General features: G+C 40.5%; 1 protein-coding gene across 1 annotated transcript in view; it reads right to left on the reverse strand.

Annotated features, from left to right (window-relative positions):
- Window positions 1–7,432: 7,432 nt before the first annotated feature.
- LOC149259101 (tubulin alpha-6 chain) overlaps window positions 7,433–14,836 on the reverse strand; it is a 244,780-nt gene continuing 237,376 nt past the window's right edge. The window contains exon 4 of the mRNA XM_089417434.1: window positions 7,433–7,891. Within this exon, the coding sequence (XP_089273560.1) occupies window positions 7,754–7,891 (138 nt within the window). The 3' untranslated portion in view covers window positions 7,433–7,753. The remainder of the gene's footprint in view (window positions 7,892–14,836) is intronic.

Below are 14,836 nucleotides of genomic sequence, written 5' to 3' on the forward strand. Positions count from 1 at the left end.
TGTAATTAGGCATTTCATATTTTATCATATGCTTGGAAATTATGTCTACACTAGCTTTGTCGCATTGAATGTTTTATTTTGTTCTCTAATGAAATTGGGTTGAAGAATAGTTAAATATTACCATTGTAAGTTCATATTTAAGATACAACCTTAACATTGAAAGTTCATAGGAAATAGATGTTGTTCTCCTACCATTTGATTTATTGGGTAATTCTTTATTATTTATTGAAATTTCTAAGTCTAATAATTAGAAACTCTCCATGCACTTTACTGATTTATTCCTACCTACTTGTTCTGTTAATTAACAAGTTATTTACCATGTAAATACTGAAAATAAATACAAGTGGATGATCAACACATTACAGATCATCAACTGAAGGAAACATAAACAAACACACAAATGACACCGTTATTTTTGGACTAATGTCCCGGAAAAATCCAATGTGGGAAAATCGGTGCAACTATCTAAGGGTTTCATTATTAAACAACTCTTTTCTGAGTACACTGGATGCCAAATTGGCTAACCCAATAGAGATAAAAAATATGGCAACAATACCTCCCTTCAAAAACAGGTATTCGGAAATCCTGCTCCACGGAATCCCTCTCCAGCACAATCTGAAGCTCAGTGTTAGCTTACTGAGGCTCTGTGGAGCCTCTCTGGCTCTCTGTGTCACTCCTGCAGCCTCTGCGTGGATGACGCAGGCCCTTCTGGCTCTGCTGCTTCTGCGTGGCTCCCTCTGGCTCTGTGTCTGCCTCTCTCTGCTTCTGCGCTGGTCTCTTAGCACTGTCCCTACCTTTTTGCCTCGTACTCACTGCCCCTCGCTGCAACTGATCACTGATTCCATCTCTCTTAGCAAATCCTGTTCTAGAGAATAGAATGACTGATCACTCTAGTGTATTCTCTAAGTCACCCTCAAGCTTCCTCTTATACTTTTCTCGTTGACAAATCAACGACCGAGATTAAGTCCCTAATCGATGGCTAAGATTAGATCTGGCTTGATCCATGTCTTTTGGACCATTCTAACACAATTTTATATTAATTCACATTAATATTTTAATTTCCCTAAGTTTAGTCTTAAAGACTCCATTAAAAATATTAATTATTTTAATATCTCCCTAACTGTTTAGAATCTGCCCAAACCCTTTCTGGGTATTGGAGATCTCATGTGCCCTAACCTCTCCACCAAATTTTGTGGCTAAAGCACATCTGATGCTACCCCAAATCAACACTCCCTCTTAACGAGGACTGTGCTCTAACAATACTCCTCACTGAGCATCACTCTGATCATTTGGCATTGGTCCCTATGCTGATGCTAGGCCTACTGCCCAACATCCTCTACACTGCTACCCATAGCTCTGTTACTGCCATTGTTGCCTCTGTACGACAGCTCCCTCTACATCCGTGCTGCTGCCCATGGCCCTGCCACTGCCACTGCTGCGTCTGCACTGCATCTCCTCTCATCATGCTGCATTGTGCTGCCCATAGCATTATCATTGCTAACTGCTGCACTGCAACTCAGTTACTGAGAAGTAACTGATCTCCCAACTTTGACCTCTCTGTCAAGCTAGAGTACTCTTGATGCTGAAGCTCCATCTGCCGCTGACACATGCTCCCTCTCCGACCTCTACAATGCTGCAACAACTCCCTACATCTTGCATCGTTGCACACCTCTCTGTGCCCTCCTGCACTGGTGCAACAATCCCATGCCTCTCACACTGTTGCAGCTTGCTAGCCTCGCGTTGTCTTGGGAATTCTGCATTGTAGCTCTCTTTGTCGCTTCATCCACATCCGTCTCTACCCACATCCGCCAGTCCTGCTACTCCTCTATGGGGCTCCCGTAGCATGGTTTAATCCAAGAGGCTGGGTACCTCGAGGATCTTGCCCCTTGTCGCCTGTAGTCCATCTGACTACAACTCGATGTCTCCCCACTTCCACTCAAGTGGTGTGTGTTCACTCATGGCACAGTCATCCTCTGTCTCCACTTCCTTCTCTGCCCTTGCTGGCGCTGCCTTGGTCTCGAAGGCCTCTCCCTTGTTCTTCTTCCTTGGACACTGAGTCGCATAATGACCCATCGCCCCACAGTGGAAGCATTTGACCTTGGAGAGGTCCTTCTTCTTCTGTTTCTCTTGCTTTCCCTCAGATGCTAGGTCAACATCTTCCTCCTTGACTTTGATCCCCTTGTTGCTACTTCCTGCCTTGCTTAGCCTTTTGATTTCTTCTTGGCAAAGAGCCGCCCACATTTCCGCCCAATGTGGAAGGGTCGCTCTGCCCAGTATACTTTGGACAAATACCTCCCAGTCTTCTGAGACTGCGTTCAGGGCTGTTCTCACCATCAATTCCTGATCCGATGTGGCCCCTATGGAAGTCAGCTGATCCCGTATCTCATTCAGTCGACCGAGGAAGGTGTCGATCGGTTCTCCCTTCTTCATCTAGTATGACCACAACTGATTTTCTAGTATCATCCTTCTCTTTACAGAAGTATGCCGGTACAATTTCTTTAGGGCCTCCCACATCTCATTTGTCGTTTCCTTCTCGACAATGTGTGGGTACTACATGGTCCTTGACGGGGTCAAGGATGATGCTCTTGGCCCTCGCCATTGCCTCCTTCTACTTGTCGTTATCAGCTGGGTCAACTGGGATTGCTATCGTCCTCAAGGCGAAGTGCTTGACACGATTTCTGTCAAGTACGGATAAGATTCTGGCCTTCCAGACTGCGAAGTTTGAGTCTTTGTCCAGTCTGTCTTGGTCTCTTATTCTGTGTAGTGCCATGCTGCTCTTCTACTTCCCTCTTGGAAGTTCTCGATGTGACTCCCTTTGAGCCTTGATTTCTCTCCTGCAAATCCTTCTGCCAATGTCGAGATGCCCCCTACTATGATCGTCTGTGCAACTGCACCACTGATCCGGACTTCTCGGCTAGAAACCCTCGGTAGCAACTCCCTCCTCCTTGGCCTTGCCCTGTTAGGTACTGTTCTGACTACAGTACCCCACCAGCTCCACTCTGCAACTTACCCACAACCTCCTAAACCCCAGCAGCCTGAAGGTGAGAGCTCCTAGGCTCTGCGTAGTCCCGAAACCGGCAAACTAACTCCCTCATCCAACTGCGTTGGCCCTCCTGGCCTCTGCACAGTCCCGAAACCGGCAAACTAGCTCCCTCAGCCAACTGCATCGGCCCTCCTGGCCTCTGAGTGAGCCTGTCTTTGCCTCCTTCAACCTCTGTGCAACCTTTTCTTAGCTCGAACTTGATGATGCAGTCACTGCGTCACCCCTTCTTTGATGCTAGGAACAACTTCTGTCACTTAGGACAACTGTTTTTCGCTGCTGCTGCTCTGCTCTGCTGATGTCCCCAATTCTCTTGTGATCTGCAACCATGCTTTGATACGATGTTGAAATTTCTAAGTCTAACAATTAGAAACCCTCCATGCACTTTACTGATTTATTCCTACCTACTTGTTCTGTTAATTAACAACTTATTTACCATGTAAATACTGAAATAAATACAAGTGCATGATCAACACATTACAGATTATCAACTGAAGGAACCAGAAACAAGCACACAAATGACATCGTTATTTTTGGACTAATGTCCCTGGAAAAACCCAATGCGGGAAAACCAGTGCAGCTATTTGAGGGTTTTATTATTAAGCAACTCTTTTTTGAGTACACTGGGTGCCAAACTGGCTAACCCGATAGAGATAAAAAATCTGGCAGCAATACCTCTCTTCGGAAACAGGTACTTGGAAAGCCTGCTCCATGAAATCCCTCTCCAGCACAATATGAAGCTCAACGTTAGCCCTGCTGGCCTCTGTGTCAGTATGAAACCCTCTGCGTCAGCCTACTGAGGCTCTACGCAGCCTCTCTGCCTCTCTGCGTCACTCCTATAGCTTCTGCATGGATGATGCAAACCCTTCTAGCTCTGCGCAATCTTTGCTATTTCTGCGTGGATCCCTCTAGCTCTGCGTCTGCCTCTCTCTGCTTCTGCGCTAGTCTCTTGGCATTGTCCCTGCCTCTCTGCCTTGTACTCACTGCCCCTCTCTGCAATTGATCATTGATTCTATCTCTCTTAGCAAACTCTGCTCTAGAGAATAGAATGACTGATCACTCTGGAGTATTCTCCAAGTGACCCTCAAGCCTCCTCTTATACTTTTCTAGTTGACAAATCAATGGCCGAGATTAAGTCCCTAATCGACGGCTAAGATTAGATCTAGCTTGATCCATGTTTTTTGGACCATTCTAACACAGTTTAATATTAATTCACATTAATATTTTAATTTCCCTAAGTTTAGGCTTAGGGACTCCATTAAGAATATTAATTATTTTAATATCTCCTTCATTGTTTAAAATCTACCCAAACCATTTCTGGGTATTGGAGATCTCATATGCCCTGACCTCTCCACCAAATTTCATGGCTAGAGCACATCCAATGCTACCCCAAATCAACATTATTTACTATTAGGAGTTGTGTGCTCGACATGTACATTCGCCATACCTAGCGGGTATGCTGGTTTATCATGCTTTATTATGATTGATGTTCATTACATTCCACATCAAATGTCTCAATTTCCAAGCCATGATATGATAAAAGTATAACATTCCCTATATCATCACTTTGTATGGGAATCCAAATCTTTCTCTTCAACTTTTAACACATTTTAGTAGAGTACCTACACCTTTCCTTGGCGGAGCTTACCAATTTTTTCAAACCTTTTGCTTAGATCCACATAAGACACATGCAATGACAATGGTTTATGTTAGAACATGTCGCAATCGACTCTTCCTCCCAACATTCTCTTAAGCATTGTGAAGCCAAATTCTCTTTTGTTGGCTTTTTATAGAACTTGCAACACCCTTTGCTTATCCACTTTAGGCCTCAAAATAAACAAGTTGAAGAGTTCTTACACTATTAGTTAGCTCAAACAAGAAAGGTTGAGCTTCTTTGAATATGATATCCCTCAATGTAGCAACATCATTAAATATTATGGCTTATACCAAGAAGGAGCCAACTTATTGTTTCTCAATTTTTTGCATGCAAATTGTACAACACATCCTTCCATTTTCCACTAGCCAAATTGCATGCTCACTCATGGTTTAAGCATAAACATGATGAAACACTAGGGCCATAATTCAAATTGTTATAGCCACAATGATTCTAGTAGTCTTCAAGTTCAACATGATACTTCAATCTACAAGAAGCAATTTGATTTGTCAACATAGTTATTCTGTGAGTATTCTTGTCCACACTTCGTCTATGATACTTAGTCAAAAGTAGGAAGATCAAAAGGTAGGATCTATGAACATACAAGTATATACCAAATTCATAACAAGAAGTTTTATATATATATTCAGATAACATAACGTAGTTCTAGAAACATAAGCATTTCTAAAAATAAAACTAATTATAACCTATGATCTACACATCAACATTCCACACATTCAATAATTTTGAAGTAATTTCAATTCATACTTTAAATTTAAAGTTCCTTATGAATGAACAATTTCTGCTTCACATCCCTCAATAAATTCGAAACATTGATAAACTAGTTTAAACTTCATATGCACAAATACAATTTGATATACTAATCAAGTTTCTTATAGCTAAGTTCACAATTTCTGCTTCACATCCCTCAATAAATTCGAAACATTGATAAACTAGTTTAAACTTCATATGCACAAATACAATTTGATATACTAATCAAGTTTCTTATAGCTAAGTTCACTTTTCAAATTTGTGATATAAAATAACATATCTTCCTTCTCATCTCTCAACCAAATACTTCACTTAGTGAATACCTTTGAAGTAAAGATGCAACCATTATCTTCATCCTCGAATAGAAGATCCCCTCTTTTATGAATCTTCTTGAAGCATGTCTTTTTAATTTTATACACAATTTTACCGAGAATCACAATTTCAAGTCACATTTCACCATTCCCATTTAAAAAAAATCAAAATCACTTCATATTCATTATCTAAACCATATCTTATTCCATCTTTTAAAAATCGTTTTTCCTTCCAAGGCACTAAAACCTTGCCATGTTTGAATCCACACTTCTAAATTACATCCATAACTTCTCTAGCAATTATAATTTGAGTCATCCCAATTGGGCACAATAATTCAATTAAAAAAACAAGACTTTCAAATTCCCTCTTCTATGAATCCTTGTGAGACTTGATCCATGCCTTTTTAACTTCACAAACAGTTTTTCCATTCATAACAATTCCAAAATACAACCGACTATTCCAGTAATATAATATTGATATCCATTATTAAAACCATGTCTTATAATTATTCCATTCCTTCAAAAATCATTTTCTTTCATAAAACGTTGCCATATTTGAACCTATGCTTTTTCAATTAATCATTTTCTTTCATAAAACGTTGCCATATTTGAACCTATGCTTTTTCAATTACATCCATAGCTTCTCTAGCAAGTCATCTAGCAAGTCATCCTAATTGCATACAATAAATCAATTAAAAAAATTCTTCAGAGTAACTTCTTCCACCTATGAATCAAATACGTCTTTACCAATATTCCATTCCTTGAAATGATAATGTCTTCTAGCACATCTGTTATTTCAATATTGGAATTTCTTTTCTAACATATTAATTGCGCCTAAAGATACATTCTACAGCTTAGTATGTAGAAGATGCATAAGTATGTCACTTCTCCAATAAAATAATAATAAAAATAATGTCAGCTCAAAACAAAAATGAAAATAACCATATAGATAAAAAAACTGCAATACAATTCAAACAAAAAATCAAAAATCATGCTCCAAAATCTTTTATTATTTCTTTTAATTAAATATTTGTAAAATGAATCTTTAAAAGGAAAAACCATAAAGTATGGATATATTAAAATCTTTAAATAACATATTTCCACGCCAAAGTTGTAATATTTGAAAATATTAATTTTGTTATCATGTCATGTAAAAAAATGTCAAATATTAATATTAATACCAATGTAGATCCATCTTAACCCCAGATCAATCACGTGCAGAAAGGGATCACATTTCTTGAGATACAAACCTGTTTTACTATGAAAAGAGATTCGATCCCTCTTTGACATTTGATAGATTCGAGGGTAAGATGGATCCAAGCTGGTAATAATTGAAATCAAAAACATTAATCCTCTCAGCGATTTTACTTACCCTTTGAGTGAGTTTGGAAATCAGTTTAACCTCTTATGCTTTAAGACAATAACGTGAATTGATTAATTTTTTTTTACAGTATATAAATCAGTTTAATTAACTTTTCGACCAATTCAACCAATTTTCGGTATTTTGGTATGTGAGATTCAAGGTAACCAAAATGCTAGATACCTTATGCTTTAAGACAATAACATGAATTGATTAATTTTTTTTTACAGTATATAAATCAGTTTAATTAACTTTTCGACCAATTCAACCAATTTTCGGTATTTTGGTATGTGAGATTCAAGGTAACCAAAATGCTAGATACCTTTTAAATGATCCAACAAACCTTGAAACTATAGTTTCGATCAGCAAGGATGGGTGTGAGAATGATTTACTACTTCCCCAGACTCCAATTTAATGGTAATCAAATATACACATGCCATTAATTACACACAATATCCAGAGATACCGTGGATTATATATGTAACACCTCATGGGGTTACTTGTATTTCCCAGTATTAACATTAAATCGTCATGAATTTCTAACTATACACATTAACAGGAAAAAAGCATTGGAATGCAAAAATAAATTTACAGCTACTGATGAAGAGTATGGTCAACTATTGAGATGAAGTGTATGGTACACGCGGTGAACTCGATTGTGTTAATATATCATCCTCCAAGAGTTTGTATGGGTCAATATAAGTAGGTTGTGCCACTTGTTTGTTGCCACCATGGATAAAACTTGGTCCAAAATACTGTGTCAAGAACAGATTCCGAACAATCATATTCATGACATGGCTAATCCAAATAAATTTTGCAGATGGCACAACTCACATAAAACTAGGCATACAATTGCAAGCAAAAATCATATACCACAAATATACAATGTTGAACACGAAAATCCTTACTACAGAAAACCATGCTATTTGTGGACAATAGTATACATTCTATTATCTTAACTTTCAAAATTTTATCTATATTCATTTGCCAAAATCAAAGATTATATATTGCTTTAGTAACAGGCAACTTGCCAACAATATTATCAGAACGGAACTGTTGACCAAACTGGTAAGCGCCCCGAATTGGGAACTGGTTAGAACTGGACCAGAACCATTAAAAAAACCGGAACAAAAAACCAGTCAACCAAAAGCACATAAATATTCAAATTTTAAAGAAAAGCATATATATTCATGTCCATCCATATGAAGCCAAACCATTTATACACAAATAGTAAAAAGTTCTCATATATATAGCACGTAACGGTGCACATTGTTGATATTACAAGACCTTCTAAACTGATAATTACTTCTTATGATTTCTTAGGTTAATTTTTTCTTGCATTCACATTCATCATAAAGTAATTACACAAGAGATCTCAACAGTGGAAACAAAATGCCAGTAGGATCATAGAGAGACAGCCAAACAAAAAACACAAGAATTTACCCTGGGAAAAACCCAACAACCTTTTCCTTAGAGAATTTGTTAAGATCAACAGAGATGCATCTAATTTTTCTAGTCAAATGCAAAGTCAAACAGACCAACAATATAGCTTTGGTCAAACCTGGTCAATCAGCCCTCATTTCAAGTCATCAATTTTCCCAATAAACTCAAGCCTGGTCTGCTCTGTTTAGTGCTGAATTTCGGCCTTCTTCTACACCCAAAGATCTTGGTCTTGCTTCCTTGATATGCTCAGAAATTCACCCTTTCTGTGCCTCAGAATTTCATCCTTCTTTGCCTAAAAAATTCTTCTCATCAGAAATTTGTCCTCTTCATCAAAATAGTGCCTTGGATAATCCAAATTCTTCTTTAGGAGTGATTCAATTTGATGCCCAAAAGTGGAGGACAAATTGTCTTTATATAGTGAACAAAGGTGTCCCCAAGAGGTGTGACTATTTGGCTGGGCCAACTTAAGTAGGTTGGAGCCGACCTTACATTTGGAGGGAAAAATCCATAATTAAAAATTCAAATTTTCTTTTTTTTTGAAGCCGACATGAAGAACATGTCTAGTATTTATTATTACATATACATCAAGGGCTAAAATGTTTAATATGAAGACCAACCATAGCTACAAAATTCAACACTCCCTCTTAGCTAGGGAGGTATTCATAATGACTCAAAATGTTCTCAAATTGAAAAATTTCTCTAAGAAAAGGTTATAACAATTCATCAGCATTAGCGTCATCCAATTACCATAATCTTGGTCACCAACTCTGACACACGGTAGATCAACAACATCAACTAGTTAGCATAATTCCAGTTGGTACCTTTGACCTATGGTGCACAATAATCCTAGCTGGTACTCCTAACATATGGTATATCATTAGCATCAACCAGTCACCATAGTTTTGGTCCCTCCGACACATGGTAATAGGTATACAGACTAGTCTCGGTTCACCGTCATCCTGGTCAATATCTTTGACTCATGGTGAGTCTCCAAAGGCCTCACTCTTCATGAGTAATTTTGAGCTTGATGCTAAATGTGCTCACTCAACCTATCTGGAGAGTTTGAGCTTGATGCTGAAAGGTACCCACTCAACTAAGTGATTTTGGTCCTCGAAGACCATTCTTCCTAATTCCGGTCATCATACTTGACATAGGAAAAATGATTGTCCTTTGCCTAACCATTCTCCCTAATTCTGGTCAATATACTTGACTTAGAGAGAATGATTGTCCCTAAATGAGCTAGCTATGTTGGTGTGTCAAGCCACTACCTATGGAAAGCATACTACATCAACATCATGCTCAACAAGTTGTCACTTGGATCAATTCACCAATTATCTAAGTTGTCACTTGGAACTTGGTCAACACCTGTGATATATGGTGAAACCCAATGCTATTACCATTCCTGCATGCTAATTGAATGGTAACTCTCTTGCCCGATGCTAGAAGCACTCACTCGCCCACTTGGGGATCACTTTGGGGCTTATGCTCTTTGGGCCATTCTCCCTAGCCACATTTTGTGGCCCCTGGTTAATACTTGACCTGTCTATATTTTGACCTAGGGTGAATGTCTACCCCTTGATGCAACAACATCACCACTCCCTCTAATCGAGGAAAATATTCTCAACCACTTTGTCTTGTCCCTAAAGTATGCAAACTTCTCAAGCTTGTCCCTAAAGTGTACAAACTTCGCCCTGCGATAGAGGTTTTTTTATGAGCATCACTGCACCCTTCTGTACCATGTCTCAGTACTTGATCTCAATGTTCTTCAACCTGTCATCATGGTCGTGTCTTGCACCTAATCAAACAATAATGTGAACAGTTACTGAAGCCACACTACTTCTCAACTTGTCAAACTAGCTGCAATATACTTAGCCTCTACAATCCTAAGTGCGACAAATGTTTGCTTCCTAACCAAGAAAAATCCAAACTAAATCATCATCCTGATGTGTTCTTCCTGTCTTCAACATGTTAGTTTTTGTAGCATCGAACAAGTGTTCTAGTCTCGATTTGTGTTAGAGAGGCTAAGAACACAAGATCTTCAAAACCCAAAAAATGTTTCGCGAGATAAGCTTTCAAAATGCGTTAATTAAATTAATTAACCATAATTTAAATTTTTCCTAAGTTTAACTTAGGAAAATTGGTTAATTAATAGCAATTAATTAGGAAAGGTGAGTATGCTTTAGAAACTCGCACGGATTGAGTTTGAAATGATCTTAGTCGTTGTTGTAGATCTAATCATGGTTGTTGGTTCACCAACGAGAGATTATAAAAGTGGGTCGATGGGGATGGAGATAGATACATTAGGAGAGCGAGTTCCTTGGCAGATTGAGCTATCTAACCGCAAAAGTCTAGCAGGGAAGAACAGTTCGAGTCAAAAGGAAAGAAGAAGTGAGAGTGAACAACAAAAGTGATTTCTAGTAGATTTCCAGTGCCAAAGAGTCAGCAACAAGAGGGACAAGTTATTCCTCAGTGCACTTGCACAGGGCTTGCACAAGTGGCTTCAAAGGGCAGTTCAATTTAGCTGGAGAGGAGGTGGATTCAGTCGCTGGTGGCTAGAAAATTTCCAGAAGGCCAAGCAAGTCATCTACAGAGGTTGACTTGGGCAGAACGACTGCATCAAAGCAGTGCGAGTTTAGCTTACACAAAGGCAGCGCAAAGGCTAACACAGGGGCTTTCGAGTGGCCCAAACAAAGCCAAATTTGGAGTTGGGATCAGTGTCAAGTGAGACAAATTGTCTCACTACTATTTTGGCAAGTTTATCTTATTGGGGGATTAACAGTTTGGCATCCAGATATTGTACTCAGATTTCATTGCTACATATAATAAAAATAAACCCTCATCTGCTGCATCAATTTTCCCAGTTGGGTTTTTCCGGTAACTTTTGTCCATAAATATTGATGTCATTTTTACTATGTGCGTGCATCTATTTCTCAGTTTCTAGTTTATTTTCTGGAATGTTTTTATTGTGAAGAAATTGTAGTGTGATTTACTCGTTATTTGCCATAACAAATAAACTGCATAATAATCAGTTAGAAGAATAAATTCCAGTTTCTACATGTCAAGGAATTTCACATGGTATCAAAGCATTGAAGATCAGATTAGAGGCTCAATAGCGAGAAGGAAAATTTGTGCAGGTTCAAAGGGAGTTCTGAGCACAATTTTCAGGATTTGCGCAGGCCAGCCAGACAGTTCGAATTGTTGGGCAGGAAATTTGATTTCTAGATCCAGACAGGTGGAAAAGTTCGATTTTCCCAATAGCAGTTCCAACAGGAAGTGGATTTGCTAGATAGAGGGTTCTGGTGAAGATCAGTCAGTTCGTTGAGCAGATCTACGCATAGTTAGTTTGCAGCTAGTCTAGTAGTAGCAGATCAACATTGGGCGGAAGAGAAAAGCACACAGATGAATTTCTCATAGGGTTTCTAGATCCAATTGTTAGGAGGAAATACGTGATTTTCAGTTGCAGTAAGTTGTAGCAGTTTTGCCAGTTAGACAGTGCGAGCTTTACGAGCTAGGTATTGTGCTACTCGGTACCTGTCTGTTTAAGGGATCGCAGGAACAACATTTCTATGGCAAGCATAGCATAACGGATATCTTATAGACTCCATAGGAGGATATTCCCGCACTAATGGAAGGGGCAATGCATTCTTATACCTCGTCTTACCTACTCCTCTACACTACTAATGATTTCTTCCACCTTTTCTGACCACTGGATAATGCAAGGAGGATATTTGCAGTAATGCACAAGTTGATTTATAAGGTGCTGCATAGTAATTTACACATTTTATGATTATGTAGCAACTCAATCTCATGTGTACAGGGATTTCTGTTTGAAATCGGGGATAGTTTCTAGTCGAAGTGTAAGATCGCTTTGAACATAGACGTCAGCACCCCAGGGTTTTTGGTCCCTAACAGCAAAAAATAGAAGCATTGAAATCGAATGGAGTGGCGAACACCATGAAACCAAGTTGTGGACCTGGCTTTGGTGTAGCGAACACTTTCCTCAGCTGCCTCGTAATATAGTGCAGGGGCGCAGATTGGGGCACAACTTACTTCATTGAACGCCTTTTCTTTCTAGGCTAAAGTAGTGGTGGATACCTATGGGAGAGGTACGTTAGTGACTCGACTGACAAGGAGAGGTACGTTAGTGACTCGACTGACAAGGAGAGGTACGTTAGTGACTCGACTGACAAGGAGAGGTACGTTAGTGACTTTTTTAGTTACTTATTTGATAGGGGCCACCCAATAAGTAAAATGAATACGTTAGTGACTCGACTGATAAGGACCGGAGGCGCTCGACCATAGGGAGAGGATGCGGAGGCAGGCTCGACTGTTAAGGAGAGGACCGGCAACGGGGCTCGACTGATAAGGATGCGTAAGCAGGCTCGACTGTTAAGGATGCGTAAGCAGGCTCGACCAACGCCCCCCCACCCAATAAGTAAATTAAACCTTTAGGGTGCGTAAGCACGCTCGACTAATAAGGAGAGGTGCTCGACCATAAGGTCCGTCAGGAGCTCGACTGTTAAGGAGAGGGAGAGGAGAGGATGCGGAGCACGCTTGACCAACGCCCCCCCACCCAATAAGTAAATTGAACCTTTAGGGTGCGTAAGCACGCTCGACTAATAAGGAGAGGTGCTCGACCATAAGGTCTGAAGGCGCTCGACCATAGGGAGAGGATTCATAAGCAGGCTCGACTGTTAAGGAGAGGATGTGGAAGCAGGCTCGACCAACGGGAGAGGACCTTTAGGTGCTCGACCATAAGGTCCGGAGGCGCTCGACCATAGGGAGAGGATGCGTAAGCAGGCTCGACTGTTAAGGAGAGGATGCGGAAGCAGGCTCGACCAACGGGAGAGGACCTTTAGGTGCTCGACCATAAGGTCCGGAGGCGCTCGACCATAGGGAGAGGATGCGTAAGCAGGCTCGACTGTTAAGGAGAGGATGCGGAAGCAGGCTCGACCAACGGGAGAGGACCTTTAGGTGCTCGACCATAAGGTCCGTCAGGGGCTCGACTGTTAAGGAGAGGGAGAGGGTCGCCATCGAGAGGGAGAGGAGAGGAGAGGAACGTTAGTGACTTTTTTAGTTACTTATTTGATAGGGGCCACCCAATAAGTAAAATGAACGAACGCTCGACTATAAGGAGAGGGACTCACTATTCATATGGTGAGGGAGAGGATCTCGGGTCTAGGGCCTAGGGCAGAGGGCTAAAGGTGAAGTCTGAGGATGTAGGTATCTCGGGCTGTCTGTGTATCCGTCCAGTTCCGGTCAGTGGGAACACTTCATGCATGGGTTTTCAGGTGATGCACCACCTCACACTAGTTCACTTCCGTCCCCTTTGGCCGCTCCTCCCGGCCAGCCAAAGCAGAAGACCGGCCAGCCCAGAATCCTCAAATCAGTATCCGTGCACCTCCCCTCCCTAACTCACTCACTCGGGTCAGTTTCGATCCGTCCGCTCTTTCTTTTCTCACATTGGTTGTTCACTCAGCTTCAATCTGTTCATCTCTTTCTTAGTTCGCTCAGCTTCAGCCCTTTCTTGTTCGCTCAGCGAACCCCTTCAGCTCTTTAACATCACATCACTTCACTTCTTTCTATCTGTCTATCTTTCTTTATCTAGTTTGGTATAGATTGATATGGATTTATAAGCTATATAGATTGGTATATAGATTGGTATCGAGATCGGTATCGTAGAGAGTATCGGGTATCGTTATAGCGGTATATATATATCTGTTGGCAATCAATCTAATCAATCCAATCAATCAATCTCAATCTATCTCTCCTTCCTATATCCATCACGTAGACTTCACTGAACGTCACTTCTTTCAATATCCTTCACACTGAACATCACACAAGCAATGATTGCATTATAGACGTTATTATCCAACAATAAGCACCACCTTCCTTCTCTCATGCTTGTCCCTCCCTCCCCCTCCTTTTTTCCATATTGGATAAAAACCTACCTCTTCATTATTCCAGCCAGCAAGCATCCCGGTATCCAAGGCCAAGCCAAGTAGCCCATCCAAGTGGGTGAGCAGAGTCAATGGCTAAGTGTGTGAAAGTAGTAGTCCCAGCCAAGTGGTTTAAAGGATCCAAGCCAAGTGGGTGAGCTAGTCCCAGGTAACATCCGTAGTCCCATGAGAGGTGTACAGGTGGGAGCCCAGGAGGTGTACTGTTTAGTGTGTAGGCCCATGTTTCTTGGCCTGGTGGGAGTGTGGTGATCCTGCCCTGGTGGTCCTGAACTGATTGGCCTGTCCTGTTGGTTTTTT

Source organism: Pinus tabuliformis, chromosome 6 (genome assembly GCF_031772625.1).
Source record: "Pinus tabuliformis cultivar Carrire ecotype Pingquan chromosome 6, CPIR1, whole genome shotgun sequence".
Taxonomy (NCBI): Eukaryota; Viridiplantae; Streptophyta; class Pinopsida; order Pinales; family Pinaceae; genus Pinus; species Pinus tabuliformis.